The 15174-nt window shown below is 34.5% G+C and overlaps 1 protein-coding gene across 7 annotated transcripts in view; it reads right to left on the reverse strand.

Annotated features, from left to right (window-relative positions):
* Positions 1 to 15174, reverse strand: part of LOC144844312 (uncharacterized) — a 191578-nt gene that overhangs the window by 143995 nt on the left and 32409 nt on the right. For all 7 annotated transcript variants that reach the window (XM_078701185.1, XM_078701169.1, XM_078701176.1 and 4 more), the window contains exons 2-3: positions 6974 to 7139; positions 2198 to 6667 (exon numbers count right to left, since the gene is read on the reverse strand). In XM_078701185.1, coding sequence (XP_078557311.1) covers positions 2198 to 6667; positions 6974 to 7139 — 4636 coding nt within the window. The remainder of the gene's footprint in view (positions 1 to 2197; positions 6668 to 6973; positions 7140 to 15174) is intronic.

Below are 15174 nucleotides of genomic sequence, written 5' to 3' on the forward strand. Positions count from 1 at the left end.
ATTAATATTTTTAACCAATAATAGCATATTAGCAGCTTGCAGCAATTGACTTGTCATTAAATCATAATTTATTTTTTTAGCACATCCCACAGAAAACATTTCAGAACTTTTTAACTACAACAATGATTATTCATCAAAATATCATTACTTTTAATTTATGATATTTCTTTAAATAAAAATAAATTATTACTAATAAGATATTTTTGATGCAGATTGTGTTAGCTAAAGTATAATGGTTTTCATTGTTATATAAAAAAAAACAATTTAAAAATAGCACTAATAAATTAAGTACTGTATAATAAAACTAGGCCATATAGTTATTAATATATAATATGAATAATACAGTTACTGTAGTAAAGTAGGTTATCAAATATTTGATAAGATTGCCTTCAGGCTACAAAATATGCTCTATAAAAGTACAGTGACCTAAGAGTTAGTGTCCCATATTCAGCTGAATGGATGTCTGTGTGAATAAGAAACATATTGGATTGACAGCATTGTATGCTAGAATGACAAAATAAAGCTAATTTATTAATAAGTGTATCTCCTGCTCAGCTGTTTTATGATGGTTTAAATGGGTCGTATAGTATATTGAAATTCAAAGACTACGAATACATCCTATTAAATTTGAATAATTAAAAGGTTTTCTTCTCTTCAAAAGGAACTTGTTTAATGTAAGTCTGAAGAGATGTTTTATCAACAGTGAACTTGTGGATGCGCTTTTAAATAAGACTAAGATTAAGAGTAGCATTGACACTTGCATGCATATCTTGTCTGCACTGCTCATTGGATGCAAGCCAATTAATGTCACGCATGACCATATTTTATGACTTGCATGAACACTACAATACATTTACACAACAGAATGCATTGGCACATAGTGCACAGTTACGCATTGTTCACAAAATTGTGCACACATATCACACTTGTCCTGCACTGTGCATGCATTATACCTGCATAGTGGAACAGTATAGGACCAAGAATTGTGAAAGTGTCAATAGGGCTTATGGCATCAGGCTCCCAATTAAACAGTGACTATCTTTTTCTTGTGGGCACATGCTAAAGGGTAAATCTTTAATCGAAATTTATTAACTAAATAAATCAAAATAAAAACAACATTTCAGTAATTCTTTCATGACATTGATGGAACATAATTTGTGCTAATTGGGCAAAAATACTAAGCATTTTAAATTCCTGAACAAAGTAAAAGATTCCAAACAAATATCAAAACAAAGTTTCTATAGCTGAAAAAAGGCAATGATTCAAGTACATTCCTGTACACATAAATACACTTCAATTCAAAGAGGTAGTGTTGAAAATGAGGTAGATTCAGCAGGAAATTGAATGATGATAATAATTATTCACCAAAAAACACCAATGTAAACAATATCTTATGATATTGAAATATTTGTGTTTGCTGCCACCTATATTTTAACACTTAATAACACAATGTATAAAGGCAAGTAAAAAGTTTGTGTTTGCACAGTAATGTCCTACTTAGGCAAGCAATGCAGTTGTAGCAACCAATCAGATTGCCATATTGTGTATGACATGGATCTACAATAAATTACCATACATATACCACAGCAAGAGAGTCACAATTTTTAACTTTTTCAAACCACTGATCAAAATGATGTTGTGGTAGGATTTCTGACTAACTCAAAGCCTGTCTAAGAAAACAGAAGTGAATGAATTCTGCATTATGTCATGCATATTGTATTCTGATTTATTCACTAGCTGGAAATTTTGACATGCCCTGGACTTGCCAAAGGAAAAAAAAAGAGAATGTACATTTACAGTGCATATGGAATAATAGTTTATTCCAATATTATTGATTGCAACAACAAAATATTGTGTAGACTACAGTAATTACTGAAATAGAATCATATACAACTTTACTTTAAACAGATAACCTGAAAATTACATTTGAAAAAGTTGATACAGGTTCATTCCAATTAAAGACATGCTATTAAACAATTGAAAAATGAAATCTTTTACAGTAAATTTTAACACAAAACCAAATATTGGAAAAATGTTTATAAGTATCATTCAATCAAAGCAAGTGGTCTTTAGTTGGAAGGAACCCTGTTCTTATATTCAATAATACATGCAAACACCCATGCATTGTAAACAACAACATCTAGTAAGAAGACCAACCATCAACATGCATGCAGCATATAATAAAGAGGCAGCTTACCTCTTCTAGAATCATCCACTTTGTAAACATCATACCCTCTTTCCTGACCCTCTTGGACAAAACTATAATCTTCTGATGTCTTCTTTAGTCTTGGTGCCACAACACCAACACGATCATATGGTCGGTTATAAACTTGTGAATCAGCAATATCTGGAGCGGAATCATCAGAAACTTCACAAGCTGATGTGTTATTTCCATCGGTGTCAGACAGACTCTCTTCAAATGCCATAGGTGCAATGCTATTGGGGCTTGGTAGATTCTTTATTACTTTGGTAGTAGGAGATTTTGACTGCTCTTTTGGTGGAGAAGGGCTTTGGCTTTCAGAACTTCTTCGTGGATAAACAGGAGGTTTCTTTGCATCTGGTTTTATAAGATGGTGTGGAAAACAGGTGGCACTAATGGTACCACCAAAATTAAACAGATCCTCTGGTGTAATGTCGCCAGGATCATCATCAGATAACACATCTACCCTGTGATCAACCACCAAACGATTATATTCTTCATCCATTTCTTCAAATGGTCTTGATAGTGCTTGGCTATCAATGGATGAGACAGATGCCACACTGAATCTTTCACCTGGCATTGCAACGCTCAAATTGTTGGCAGAAACTGGAACAGTTCTTAATTTGTCAAAGATATTTGGTGATGTTTCCTCTGCTTCAATCACAATTTTAACCAGTTCTGGTTCTTCAACAGGTTCTCTACAGATGTCAGTAGATCTAAGATTGTGTATCACATGCTGTAAATTTTCTATTGAACCAAAATTCAATGAATTATCTTCTGATGACTTTGTTTTGACCGTCCGGTGATGCATAGATCTCTCTGGACTCGACGGACAACTGTCTGAGCTAAATCCCATATTGTCAAAATGAGGTTGTTTATATAATGATCCAGAAGAGAGTGACTTTCGTGTGTAACGCTGTAAGTCTTCATCAGAACTTGAACGAGAATCAATTTTTGATGATGATCGTATTGACTTCCTAGGTGAATGCAAACTTTCTGTTGACTTGCTCAAAGATGACTGAGCAGAGTTTGAATGCTGAGCTTGACGAAATGGTAGAAACTCTTGCGACAAATTCAAAGAATTTGGAATAGAATCTAAACTTTTACTAGATGTCAAAGTACCAAATTGATCTTTTCTGCCTCTTCGTTTACGTTGAGCAAGTGTTATGTTATTCTTAGATCCTTTGGCATGAAACTCCTCCTCTTGATCACAGGGCACAGGCATTTCATGTGCTCTGTGATCAAATGGCTTGTACTGTTTAGGATGAAGAGCACAATCGGCTTGTTTGTCAACAATATTATGGAAGTCTTCTAATTCATCAATTGCTCTCTCAACTTCTTGCTCAAACTTGCGTGATTTGTGAAGTGAGAATGGTGAGGGATGAACAAAATCAGGATTAAGTGATGTCATTTCTGATAAAATCTCTTCTTGCTTTTTTGTCCGATGCTCAATATAGCAGCGATGTTGCTCTAATATTTCCTTCTTTTCTTGTTTAATCAAAACAGAATCTACCTCAGGTGAACTATCATACTTTTCAATTGAGTCTATTTGTGTCTCCGCTAGATCTGCAAGGTCTTTTTCAAGACGTTTCTGAGCAAACAGCAACGCTCCAGGAGATACTGGCTCACCTTTAATAAGAGATGCTTCAGATAATTCATCAACACTTTTGACTTTTGAATAATGTGCCAAATTTGATGCAGAGTAACAAAGATCTTCAGACTGTTGCGCAATGCGTGGCAAACTCCTACTTCTTCTACCTGGAGCAGACAATGAGCCACTGTAACGATTCTTCAGCCTACCTCTAGGTTTGACAGACCCAACATCTTTAGATTCTGATAGTGATCTACTCTCCAATTGATCTGGGCTAGAAATCGATTCTTTGATATCTGTTGCCGGAAGCTTAAAATTTCCTGGAATAGTATACTGCTTATTCAGTTGTGGAGAGTAACTGCAAGGTCTGTCGGAGTCTGAATTTCTTTGGAGAACCTCAGATTTGGGACGTTCAATGGTTCCTTCAGAGTTTCTTTTGCCATGTACACGATTTGGTTGAGATGGGAGACCACTATATACCCACTGTAACTGTTCATTTGGTTGTGATGCATGTCTTTTGTTAATGGAAGTATAATCTTTAGTTTCATTATATACATCATTCTTTAGATTTCTGGTAGGTTGTTTTGGAATTAAAACTCTTCTGCCTGTTAGGGGAGATGCTCTTTCTTCTCTGATCCTTGACACCTTTTGTGCTGTTGGAGAAAAATCATTCCTTTGTACCCACACATCTGTTGGAACAGGATCAGTATCAGCTCTTCTTATTTGACCTGCATGTTCATCAACATGTTTCTGTCTCTGAATACCATCACTTCTATCTGGCATAGAATAACTATGTGGAACTCTTCTTTCTGGTTGACTTTCTGTGTTGAATCTCTTTGAGTCTTTTATTAAAGGCTCATTCAAGGCCCTTATTTCAGAGTCTGTACTACAAGGACTATCTATCAGTGATGGTTTGATGTTGGATCTGTTGTCTTGCTTTCTTAGATGATCTTCCCAACTCAAATTTCTTTCTGGTGAGGAAACTGGTGATCTGAACTGCTTCTGATATGATGGATATAAGTTGTCATAAACTGTCTCTTTACTTGTTGCATAGTCTTGTTGATCCTGAATTTGTTTTGGTTGTGATTGCATAGGTCGTTTTCCATTGTTATCAATGGTTTGAAATTTGAATGAATGATCCAAGCTTTGGTGTTGAGGATACATCTTCTGTGATTTTGTTTTATCTGAAAATGTATGTGTTTCCAGTGAAAACTTTTCATCCACAGATGTACTAGTAAAATGAGCATCTCTGTACTCATCCAATGACAGATGACGAGGGCGCTGTAGCCCAGTATGTGGCACACCATAGCTTTGAGGTAGATATTTAGTATGATTTTGTGGATAGTTGTTTACCCTGTTATCCTCGGAATACTGTTTTGGTTTATATTCTTTGTGCGTTGTTGAAGAAAATTGATGGTTATAAGAATTGTAGGATTTTATGTAATTTTCAGCAATGTAGGACTTGTTGTTCACACCATAACCACTTTGAGAATTTACAGGAAAATAGTCAGGATTATGGTGAAGTTGATCCCTTGATCGATGAAGTGAGTTTTGTGACGATGTATGATGAATTTCAAGCTGTTTTTCTCTGTAATTTTCTGTGTAAACATCTCTTCGAGATTGCCTTGGAGATGATCTTGATTGGTTTCCAACCCTGTACATTTCATTATTACTCTCCCTTTGATTTGGAGATTGTAGTGGAGATGGTCTCATTTGGTTTCCAACCCTGTACATTTCATTATTACTCCCTCTTTGATTTGGAGATTGTAGTGGAGATGGTCTCATTGAGTTTCCAACCCTGTACATTTCATTATTACTCCCTCTTTGATTTGGAGATTGTAGTGGAGATGGTCTCATTTGGTTTCCAACTCTGTACATTTCATTATTACTCCCTCTTTGATTTGGAGATTGTAGTGGAGATGGTCTCATTTGGTTTCCGACTCTGTACATGTCATTATTACTTCCTCTTTGATTTGGAGATTGTAGTGGAGATTGCATTGAAGGTGAGCGAAGATAATCATCATACGCTCTTGGAGATGAACGTGGTATATGTGCATATTCTTCGCGTCTAGCTTCTGCTGATTGGTGCTCTGATCCTGACCTGATCCTTTCTGGCCTCATACTGCTTGATATTACACTGTCTTGAGTAACCCTGTTACTCACCTGATTCTGGTTCGAAGTGTAAGGTGATCCATTTTCAGAAAAGGGTATTGGCTGACTCCTAGAATTATTCCTTCTATCTGGCTCTACCAGAAGGAATTCACGATCAGATCTTGATCTGCTAATTGGAGCATCTTGGTAGGTAGGCGAGTACATTCCTGAGTTCCTATCTCTATTATTCTGCCCCAACCTTGGAACATTACATTCTGAAACCGAGCGACTGATTGGAGAATCAAAATACCTATCTCGCTCATAATTCCTATCTCTATCAATTCTGTCATTTCTTACAGAATGAGTACTCTCAACCTTCTTGCCAACAAGTGGACTATTTTGCCATTCTCTGTAATTCTCATTGTCCGAGAATTCTCCCTCGTTCATTAAAATCTCTTCCTTGTCCTCTGGAATATGTATGCGGTTTAAAGACTGGTGTCTTCGGGGTGGTTTGGGTGGTGGTGTCTGGCTAAAATCTAACCCTTGAGGATGAGATCCTGATGTCTGCAGGGGTTTTACTTGTTCTTGTGAGTAGTGTGGCAAATCCGAGTACCTTCTATTTGACGTTGCTTGGTAATTTTGAGTATAGGAAGGACTATCTAATGACCTTCTGTTGTTTGAAGAGGTGAACAGATCATGATCACTACTTGGACTTCTGATGTCAGTTCGTTGCTGTTTACTGGGGTTCTCTTTTCTGCTTTGCCTGTCATAGCTGAGTAAACCATCTAAAAAGACAGATTAAAATTGTTATAAATAATTCATTTTAAACAGGGATTTTTTTTTATCATTTTTATTCAAATCATTATAAAATCCTTTTCCAGGTATAACTACACTCTAGGTTACTATGGCCTCAATAGAAATTTATTTGTCACATGATTATACTTACAAAGCATGTATTTGAATTAAAAAGCCTCAAATTAACATTACAAACATTAATAGGTGATCCACTAGTGTAGATCACCTAAATATCTAACATGTCATTACAAAGGAATAGTAACTAATTTCATGTTTTAGTTACTAAGTAACAATACCTGGATGCAGTTTCTCCATACTTGTTGACACATGGTGGTCGTAACCTTGGTATCTATCTGTGCTGGCGTGGACGTTTGTGATGAGGCCCTCTTGTGGTTTCATAACATCGTGACCTGGGTTAACATTCTGACGAGATCTGCGGGCATCTCGCTGGGAGACTGAACCCTGCAGGAGATAAAACCATCAAATTGAATATCATCTATAATGCTTATCTCAAGTTGCATATTGCATTGTAAAAATATTAAAACTGAAAGATTATATTACAAAAACAGGTACATTTTTTCTATAAGGTTTGGCTTTGAAAATATTAAACAATTATTAAATATGTAATAGAATTAAAATATTTAGAATAACTCTTTTACCAGACCCTGAATAATTTCAGATAAAAAACAAGGGTAACTCCAAATGTAGATAGATGAAAGACATATTGATAATTTGTTTTGTAATAATTTGAGTATTTACAAATTACTTGGCAGAAATAGGCTGAAATACAGAAATGTATTTTTTAAATACCTGTATTTCTTTAATCTATTATCATTTATTGTCATTATGCAGCAGAAACATTATTAAATGTATAACAATTATTTCAAAATATTTGTAAAGTTGTATGAAATATATTATGACCTGCAATTGAAAACAAAGAATGATCAGCTCATGCTGTTAGTTTGATGTTGCCAGACAGCTGGCTTTACTGCCTATAACAATCATTTCAAACATGGCAACTCCTATTTTCTTCATATCCTATGCTTTAGTAAATTCATAAGGGAATAGAAATTACAATGCAAAAGATAGGACATTAGGTTCAGTTCAGCACATTTCAAAATCCTGGATCTGCCATGGCATGATGGTGTTAATAAAAATAAATATTTATTGTTTGTAGACTAATTAACTGGTCTCCCTGGGAGAATCTTTTGACGATTTGAAGAAAAATTAATTGAGCATGTCAAGTACAAATTTAATGAACAACTTTGCAACAATTAAAGATGAAAAGGAAAAATAAATAATTGACTTTTTTTTAGCAATACAGTCGCATGAAGTTGTCATTATTTTAGAACAAAAAATGAAGAGAATAAAAAAAAAAAGAAATTTAACATACAGTTAGAGACTAAAGAGATTATGGAAGATATAAAAAAATTGTTTGGCAGTCACCTGTAACAAACTGTGAACCTGCTACAGCGTAAATCAGAACAAATAACTCAAGTATAAACATGAAGTGTTAAACATACATAGGGGGTATGTTCAGATCCATGGAGTTATGCTTTCATATCACAAACAAGGTCATAGCGTGTGTTCAGACTTAACTAACGCTTTTTTAGAACTGAAATCTAACAGATTTTGGTGAAGTGGTCTAGTATGCAAGAGTAAATTTTATTTGGAAATCAAAATCGTTGATGCATGAATTTCATATCAGAAGCGTCTTTCACTAATCTCGAGCTGTTGCCTTCTCATTCCAAGGTGCAGGGTTCAATCCTTGCAGGGTTGTAAATCAGTTTCTACTCCACTTTCTATGCCTCAAATGAGACTTTGGTTTATAAGCATGATTATACATCCATCTAAAATCAATATACGGGAAGGAAATAATTAATTTCATCAAAACCCTCTGGAGATATCCACGGCAAAAAGTACACTTGTCATGGCGTCACAGTAATTTAAATGTTTGAAAAAGAGGAACAAACTTCGATGGGAAGTTCTATTGGTAGTAAGTCAAGATTCTAGAAACATTTTCTGATATTGGTATATTAATTATTATTAAAATATTATTTTTGGACATTGGATTGAAAGGTTTGTTTGGAAATATAGTTTATCCCACCATACCAGAAGTGATTGGGAGAGGGGGTGGCTGAGAGATTTGGGTATTCGATAGAGGAACACATTTTTTAACCAATTATTGATAGTATTTTGGCAGGGCAAAAAATCTTTCAGATTATTAATTAAATTAAAGTTTAGTATTAACATTATTATGAATATGTTTTGAACTTCAGTAATATGATTTTGGAATAGCTAGAGGCGAGCACAATATCTTTAAAATGTCAAAATGAAATACTTTTCGTTATTTTAGATCGGTATTCCACCTCAAACCTACAGTTACTGTACTACCACTACAAGATTGAGAGTAAACAGGAAAAGACGTAAATTCGTAAAATGTTCAAATCATTACGCAAGATCTGGGATAGAGAATGTATGCACTATGTCTATTACTAGCACAAATCCTCAGCCCACTGACTATTTCTGACCTAGGTAAATCTAAGTATATTTCAGTCAACAAAAAAAGATATACCCTATATTGCCCCAACAACTATGTCGGGGAAATTTCATCCCACAATGAAAGATATACTGTAGAGCACAGTAGGATATCTGTGTACATATTCATAATAATAAATATGAATATGTACAGATATTATGCCTACTCAATTAAGATAATCAAGTCAAGTATACTTATCTAAAAAACTGTTAACATCCAGTTGCGCAATTGATTAAAATGGGATTTATATACAAAAAATAAATGTATAGTAGGCATAGAGAAAATAAGATAAGTAAATTATCAATTGAAAAAAAAACCCTAAACCTTGAGAGTCAATCAATGAAATAAAAAAAAGAGATGTATAAATAAACAAGTGGTATTTTGTAACCACAAGGCAGGAAGTTAAATTGGCTAACCAAGACTTTAGAAAGTGTCAGGGGAGAGCTTGGGGTGACACTTCACAAGGACAGCAATGATGCATTATGAAGATAATATAGAAATCAGGAAGAAAATTAAAGGATAAGATATTAATAATTATTACATTTAACGACGCACAAGTAGGATTTCAATCTGTTCATTTTCTTCAGAGTGTAGTAAAAGAAATATTTACTTTTGTATCCCCAAAAACATGAAAAATGAAGATTAATAAAATCAGACTTTGAACAGGCCATTTTTCAGTTTTAATAAAGTTAATAATCACTTCTGTAGAAAAAAAATGCTTTCAGTTCTTATAAAAGACAAAATAAATGGTTAAATTGAACCAAAAAGCCATTGGCTGGCAGCAAATTTGACTTTGCTTTAAATTAAATTAAATTTTTTTTACTAAATGCAATATTACGATGATGGCATTTCAAAAAAAATATTTTTTTTAATATTTTTTCTGGGCAAAATATATCTTTAACTGCATAATTCTCCTAATACAAAGGTAGATTTCAATTACGACGACCTATAGCCTCTGTGTTGTTGGCTGGAGTGTGATATTCTATTGGGATTCACAAATGAAAATGAAAAATATGTATTTATTATCATTTCAAAAATAATAATAATTGCTGTATCTATCTTTTATAAATACCTATCATTTTTGTGATATAAAAAATGTTGGTTTCATTTTTCGCATTTTAGTTGGGTTTTTTTTTACACAGATGTTATCATAAAATTTTGTTAAAAAGGACAAAATATGAAAACGAAAAAAAAAATCTCAAATAATATTTCTTAACTTGTCTAACAAATTAAAGTACTGTACAAATTTGAGTGCTAGGCTGTGACAAGGCCTAAATCAGATATTGTAGGTTTGCCTAACACAAGGCCCACGCATCCTAACAAACAGTAGCAGTCTAGTCAGGATGCCAAGTAAATAGCCTAGGGAAACAAGAATATTGATGAAGTACAGAAATATCAATAATACATATTTGTTTTTAGAAAGTTACCTTCAATTTCCAGTTCACTTTTATAAATGTAATTACAAGTGAAATAATATTATTGTGATTATTTCTACTGTACAAGCTATTGCCATAATAAAATCATTTGGGCCTGTTTCTGCTGCATACAAAATAACCGGTTAAAATCGGTGTGAATAAATTAAAATCGGTGTGAATAAATTAACTCCATTTTCTTGGCAGCAGAAACAGGACAAATTTGTGGTAACCAGTTAAAAGGCAGCGCAAAATCACTGGTTAAAAACACCCATTTAAATCGGTGTTAGAACGCCGTTTAACCGGTTATCGCTGAGCAATTCTTAGCAGCAACACGAAATAACGGTTATTTGATTGACAGTTGTGACCCCGGGTCAGATACCGTCGCGAACCATGTGTGTTTTCCTCGTGGTTTTGACAGTCGAACGAAGAAGTGAACATGCATGTGGATGAATGAAATCACAAGATATGTTATTCAGTTGTGGGGGGACGAGAAAGTACGGGTAAGGATGGCAGGCAATAGAAAAGATTCACAGATATATAAGAGCATTTTTGCGAAAGTAAAAGAGGAATTCGGGGTGGAGTTCCGAACTACCCAAGCTAAACAATTTGAGACGTTAATACACGCTCGCGGTATGGTCCTATAAGAAACACCAAAACGGAAACAAAAGGGACTCAGAAATAGTATCTGGTTTTTAGAATGCAATTAATTCTAGTTTTAGGATTATCTATGGCTTGGTAGTTTAAACTAAGGGTCTGTTTCTGCTGCATAACGCAATTTAACCGGTTATTTTATTTATTTATTTATTTATTTATTCAATTTCCAGGTATACAGACAGAAAGAAACCAACATTAACAAACGAAGTGTGGATGGAGTACCCTGTGGATTGCCAACAGTGCAAGCACTATCAAAGTGGCTCTCCAATACTCCAAACCACATACATAAATCACATAAAAATTGAAGACACACATAAACTTTAAAATATATAAAATACAGATCAAAAGATCATAAATATGAAAACTACAATATGACAAAAATAGTAAAAATTCAAAACAAAAAAGGCAAAAACAAATTTTAAAATAGATTAAAAATAGATAACAATAACAAGACCGCGTTTCTGCTCAATTTGTGCTCCGAAATAACCGGTTAAATCTATGGGTGGTCGTCGAGCAAAACGTCATCATTACCCAAAATGCAATACACTCAGACGGAAGTAGTAAGTTGGCTGTTTGTTTACATCGACGTCAGTACACACGTGTGTGATATCGCCGAACATCTCAAACATGTTAACATAATAAAATGTTGTCTCCATGTCTACAAGTTTTGTTTTTTGTAAAGCCTACTTAACATCGCTAATAAAATTAATTCTCATGGCGCCTTCAATAATATGGGGAGGGTCGTGCAGTGCCCGATCGCCTAGGATAATTATTATCTAGCCTAATTCCTCAAAAAGGCGATGTCACACGGCCATTCCCACATGAACGACTGTTGTCTTTCGCGAGCACGGTCCTACAAAACACCAATCGGAAACAAAAACGAGACTCAGAATGTTGCAAATACCTACCAAACGAGAATAGGTCATGGTTAATCAATTATGAAAACCCAAATTTTATAGCAAAAATCGTCCGAATTTATGTTAAAAACGATGAATTTAGCAACAAAAACTGAAACCAAACGAGCGTATTTATGGCACACCCTTAGTGCCTTTAATAGGAGAACAATGAACAATCTTACTTTGATCGTTTTACATAATATAATTTTTTAGAAAAACATCACATAGACCGAAAACAAAGGTTATCAGAGCCTTTGATAATATATTAAATATGATTTTATTAAGCATAGAAATGTGTTATTATTTATGTTAGTACATAAATATACAAAATTAAGTTCAATACTCATTATTCTATTAAAGGCACTATGTGCGTGCGATATTCTATGATTTGGATACTCTCGTTTGATTTAAGTTTTTGAGGATAAACTCATCGTTTTTAACATAAATTGGGACGATTTTTGCTATAAGTTGGGTTTTCATAATTAATTAACAATTATCTACTCTCGTTTGGTAGGTATTGCAACATTCTGAGTCTCGTTTTTGTTTCCGTTTGGTGTTTAGTAGGACCGCGCTCGCGAAAGACAACAGTCGTTCACGTGGGAAGGGCCGTGTGACATCGCCTTTTTGAGGAATTAGGCTAGATAATAATTATCCTAGGCGATCGGGCGCTGCACGACCCTCCCCATATAATTGAAGGCGCCATGAGAATTAATTTTATTAGCGATGTTAAGTAGGCTTTACAAAAAACAAAACTTGTAGACATGGAGACAACATTTTATTATGTTAACATGTTTGAGATGTTCGGCGATATCACACACGTGTGTACTGACGTCGATGTAAACAAACAGCCAACTTACTACTTCCATCTGAGTGTATTGCATTTTGGGTAATGATGACGTTTTGCTCGACGACCACCCATAGATTTAACCGGTTATTTCGGAGAACAAATTGAGCAGAAACGCGGTCTTGTTGTTATCTATTTTTAATCTATTTTAAAATAACCGGTTAAATTGCGTTATGCAGCAGAAACAGACCCTTGGTTTAAACTACCAAGCCATAGATAATCCTAAAATTAGAGTTAATTGCGTTCTAAAAACCAGATACTATTTTTAGGCCAGTTTCATATTTGCCAAGAAAAGGAGGTAAATAAAATATTCAGATCCCCCAAACATTCCCAAATTTATTAAAGTGGAGCTCCACCCAGAAAATTGCTATTTTTCATACATTTCAACTATTCTTTAAAAATATCATCCCTCATACTTCATATTTTTTTGAAAATTTTTTCAATGAGTATGATTTTCTTGAAAATCACGCCTTTTTGCGTTTTGGGGAGATACCTTGTAATTTCCTATTCTTTTACATGCAAAGGGGGGGTATATTTGAATGTTCCTAAAAAATTAATTTCTTCACTAAAAAAAAAATGTAAAATGTTTTTATATGTACTTTTTCCAGATCTATTTATTTCTGGTATTGTTATTGCGTATACATTGCGCAATTTCGCGTAAATAGACAGTTTCCCCCGTTGGGTCCAATTGGGTTTTTTACTTTGCTAGGGAGTATGATCACGTGACATTTCTCACGAAATTTTTCACACTGCAGCTGGCGATCTGTTATTGTCGCGATGTTATTTTTAACGGGCAAAAAGTATATTAAAACATTCTGGATGTGACCCTATCATGTTTCACAGTGTAATAAGTGATTATGAGATTATTACTAAAATGTCAAATTTAACGAGATTTGAGAAAGACGTGGCTATATATTCAATAAAGCTAGGCCTAGGCCTACTAGAGTCTAGGTATGTAACGATGCTGCTTGGCCTCTAGCTGGCTGCCTGATAGCCTTACAGCAGAAGTTTGTTCTGGCACCCAATCTCGGCCTACCCATGGGCCATGATAGGGTGCCTGAATAGTTGCTTTTCAGTCAGACATAAGCTTCCACATCCGTTACTATTCTTTACTATTCTGAGCAATACCAGTCTTGTTTTGTAGAGAATTTTGTGTTTCACAATTCTTAATGTGCGAGAAAACCCAGGAACGATAAATGGGACGAAACGACCAAGTATTTTAGAACCCATGACTACAGTCCTACCTTGACATGAATTCAAGCCTAGCTAGCTAGGCTGAGCAGACGATTTAGCTAGGCCTAGCTTAAAATTAATAAGCAATTTGATTAAGATTATAATGCTGTTGTTGTACAGTGCAAATCATGATGTTACATGTAAATTATGCTGACATTTTTATCGGAAATATTAGGCTACTTGGGCCTAAACAAATCGTATTAATTGTGTGTATAAACAGGGAGTTGTAAAAATTATTTTACAACTCCCTGGTATAAAATTGATTCGCCATTTTCCAACACATAATTTACCAAAGGGGAGACATTTCACCAACGCGTTCACCAGCGACTAAAACGCGTCAGTCGCTAAGTGTAACGCGTTTTGCGACGTATTGTAAACTAATAACCCCTAAGTTACTAAAAAAGTGTAATGTAGTAAAAAACACTATTTTCTGGCCGATTTTTTAGAAATTAGTTTTTGGAAAATATTGCCATATCTTCCCTGTTTTTTGTATGTAATCACTTTCAATTAAACATACTTAAACATAATATAAGCTGAGAAAGTCTGAGTGTAGCTCCACTTTAAGGGCCTGTTTCTTAGCAGAGAATATGGTTTTACCGTTCGTTTAAAAAACCACAAAAGAGAACCGATTTTAAAAACAGTTTCAAAAACACCCATTAATTCCGGTCTCGATCGCGAAGAACCGTTCTAAAACAGTTTTCCGTGGAGCAATTTAAGCTGCAACACAATTGCGGTCTCAATTTGACCCCAAAAACTGAACCTTGCTGCACTGGGATGATTGCGGTCAACTCGCAGTTTAAAAAAAAATCAGTGCGAACATTTTTATTTCTCTGTGGTACACATTTTACATTTTTAACTAAAAAATGTGGACCGATGCAAATTACGAGTTTAAATTGACAATATAGGCTGCTCAGGT

This window comes from Antedon bifida, chromosome 1 (genome assembly GCF_963402885.1).
Source record: "Antedon bifida chromosome 1, ecAntBifi1.1, whole genome shotgun sequence".
NCBI lineage: Eukaryota > Metazoa > Echinodermata > Crinoidea > Comatulida > Antedonidae > Antedon > Antedon bifida.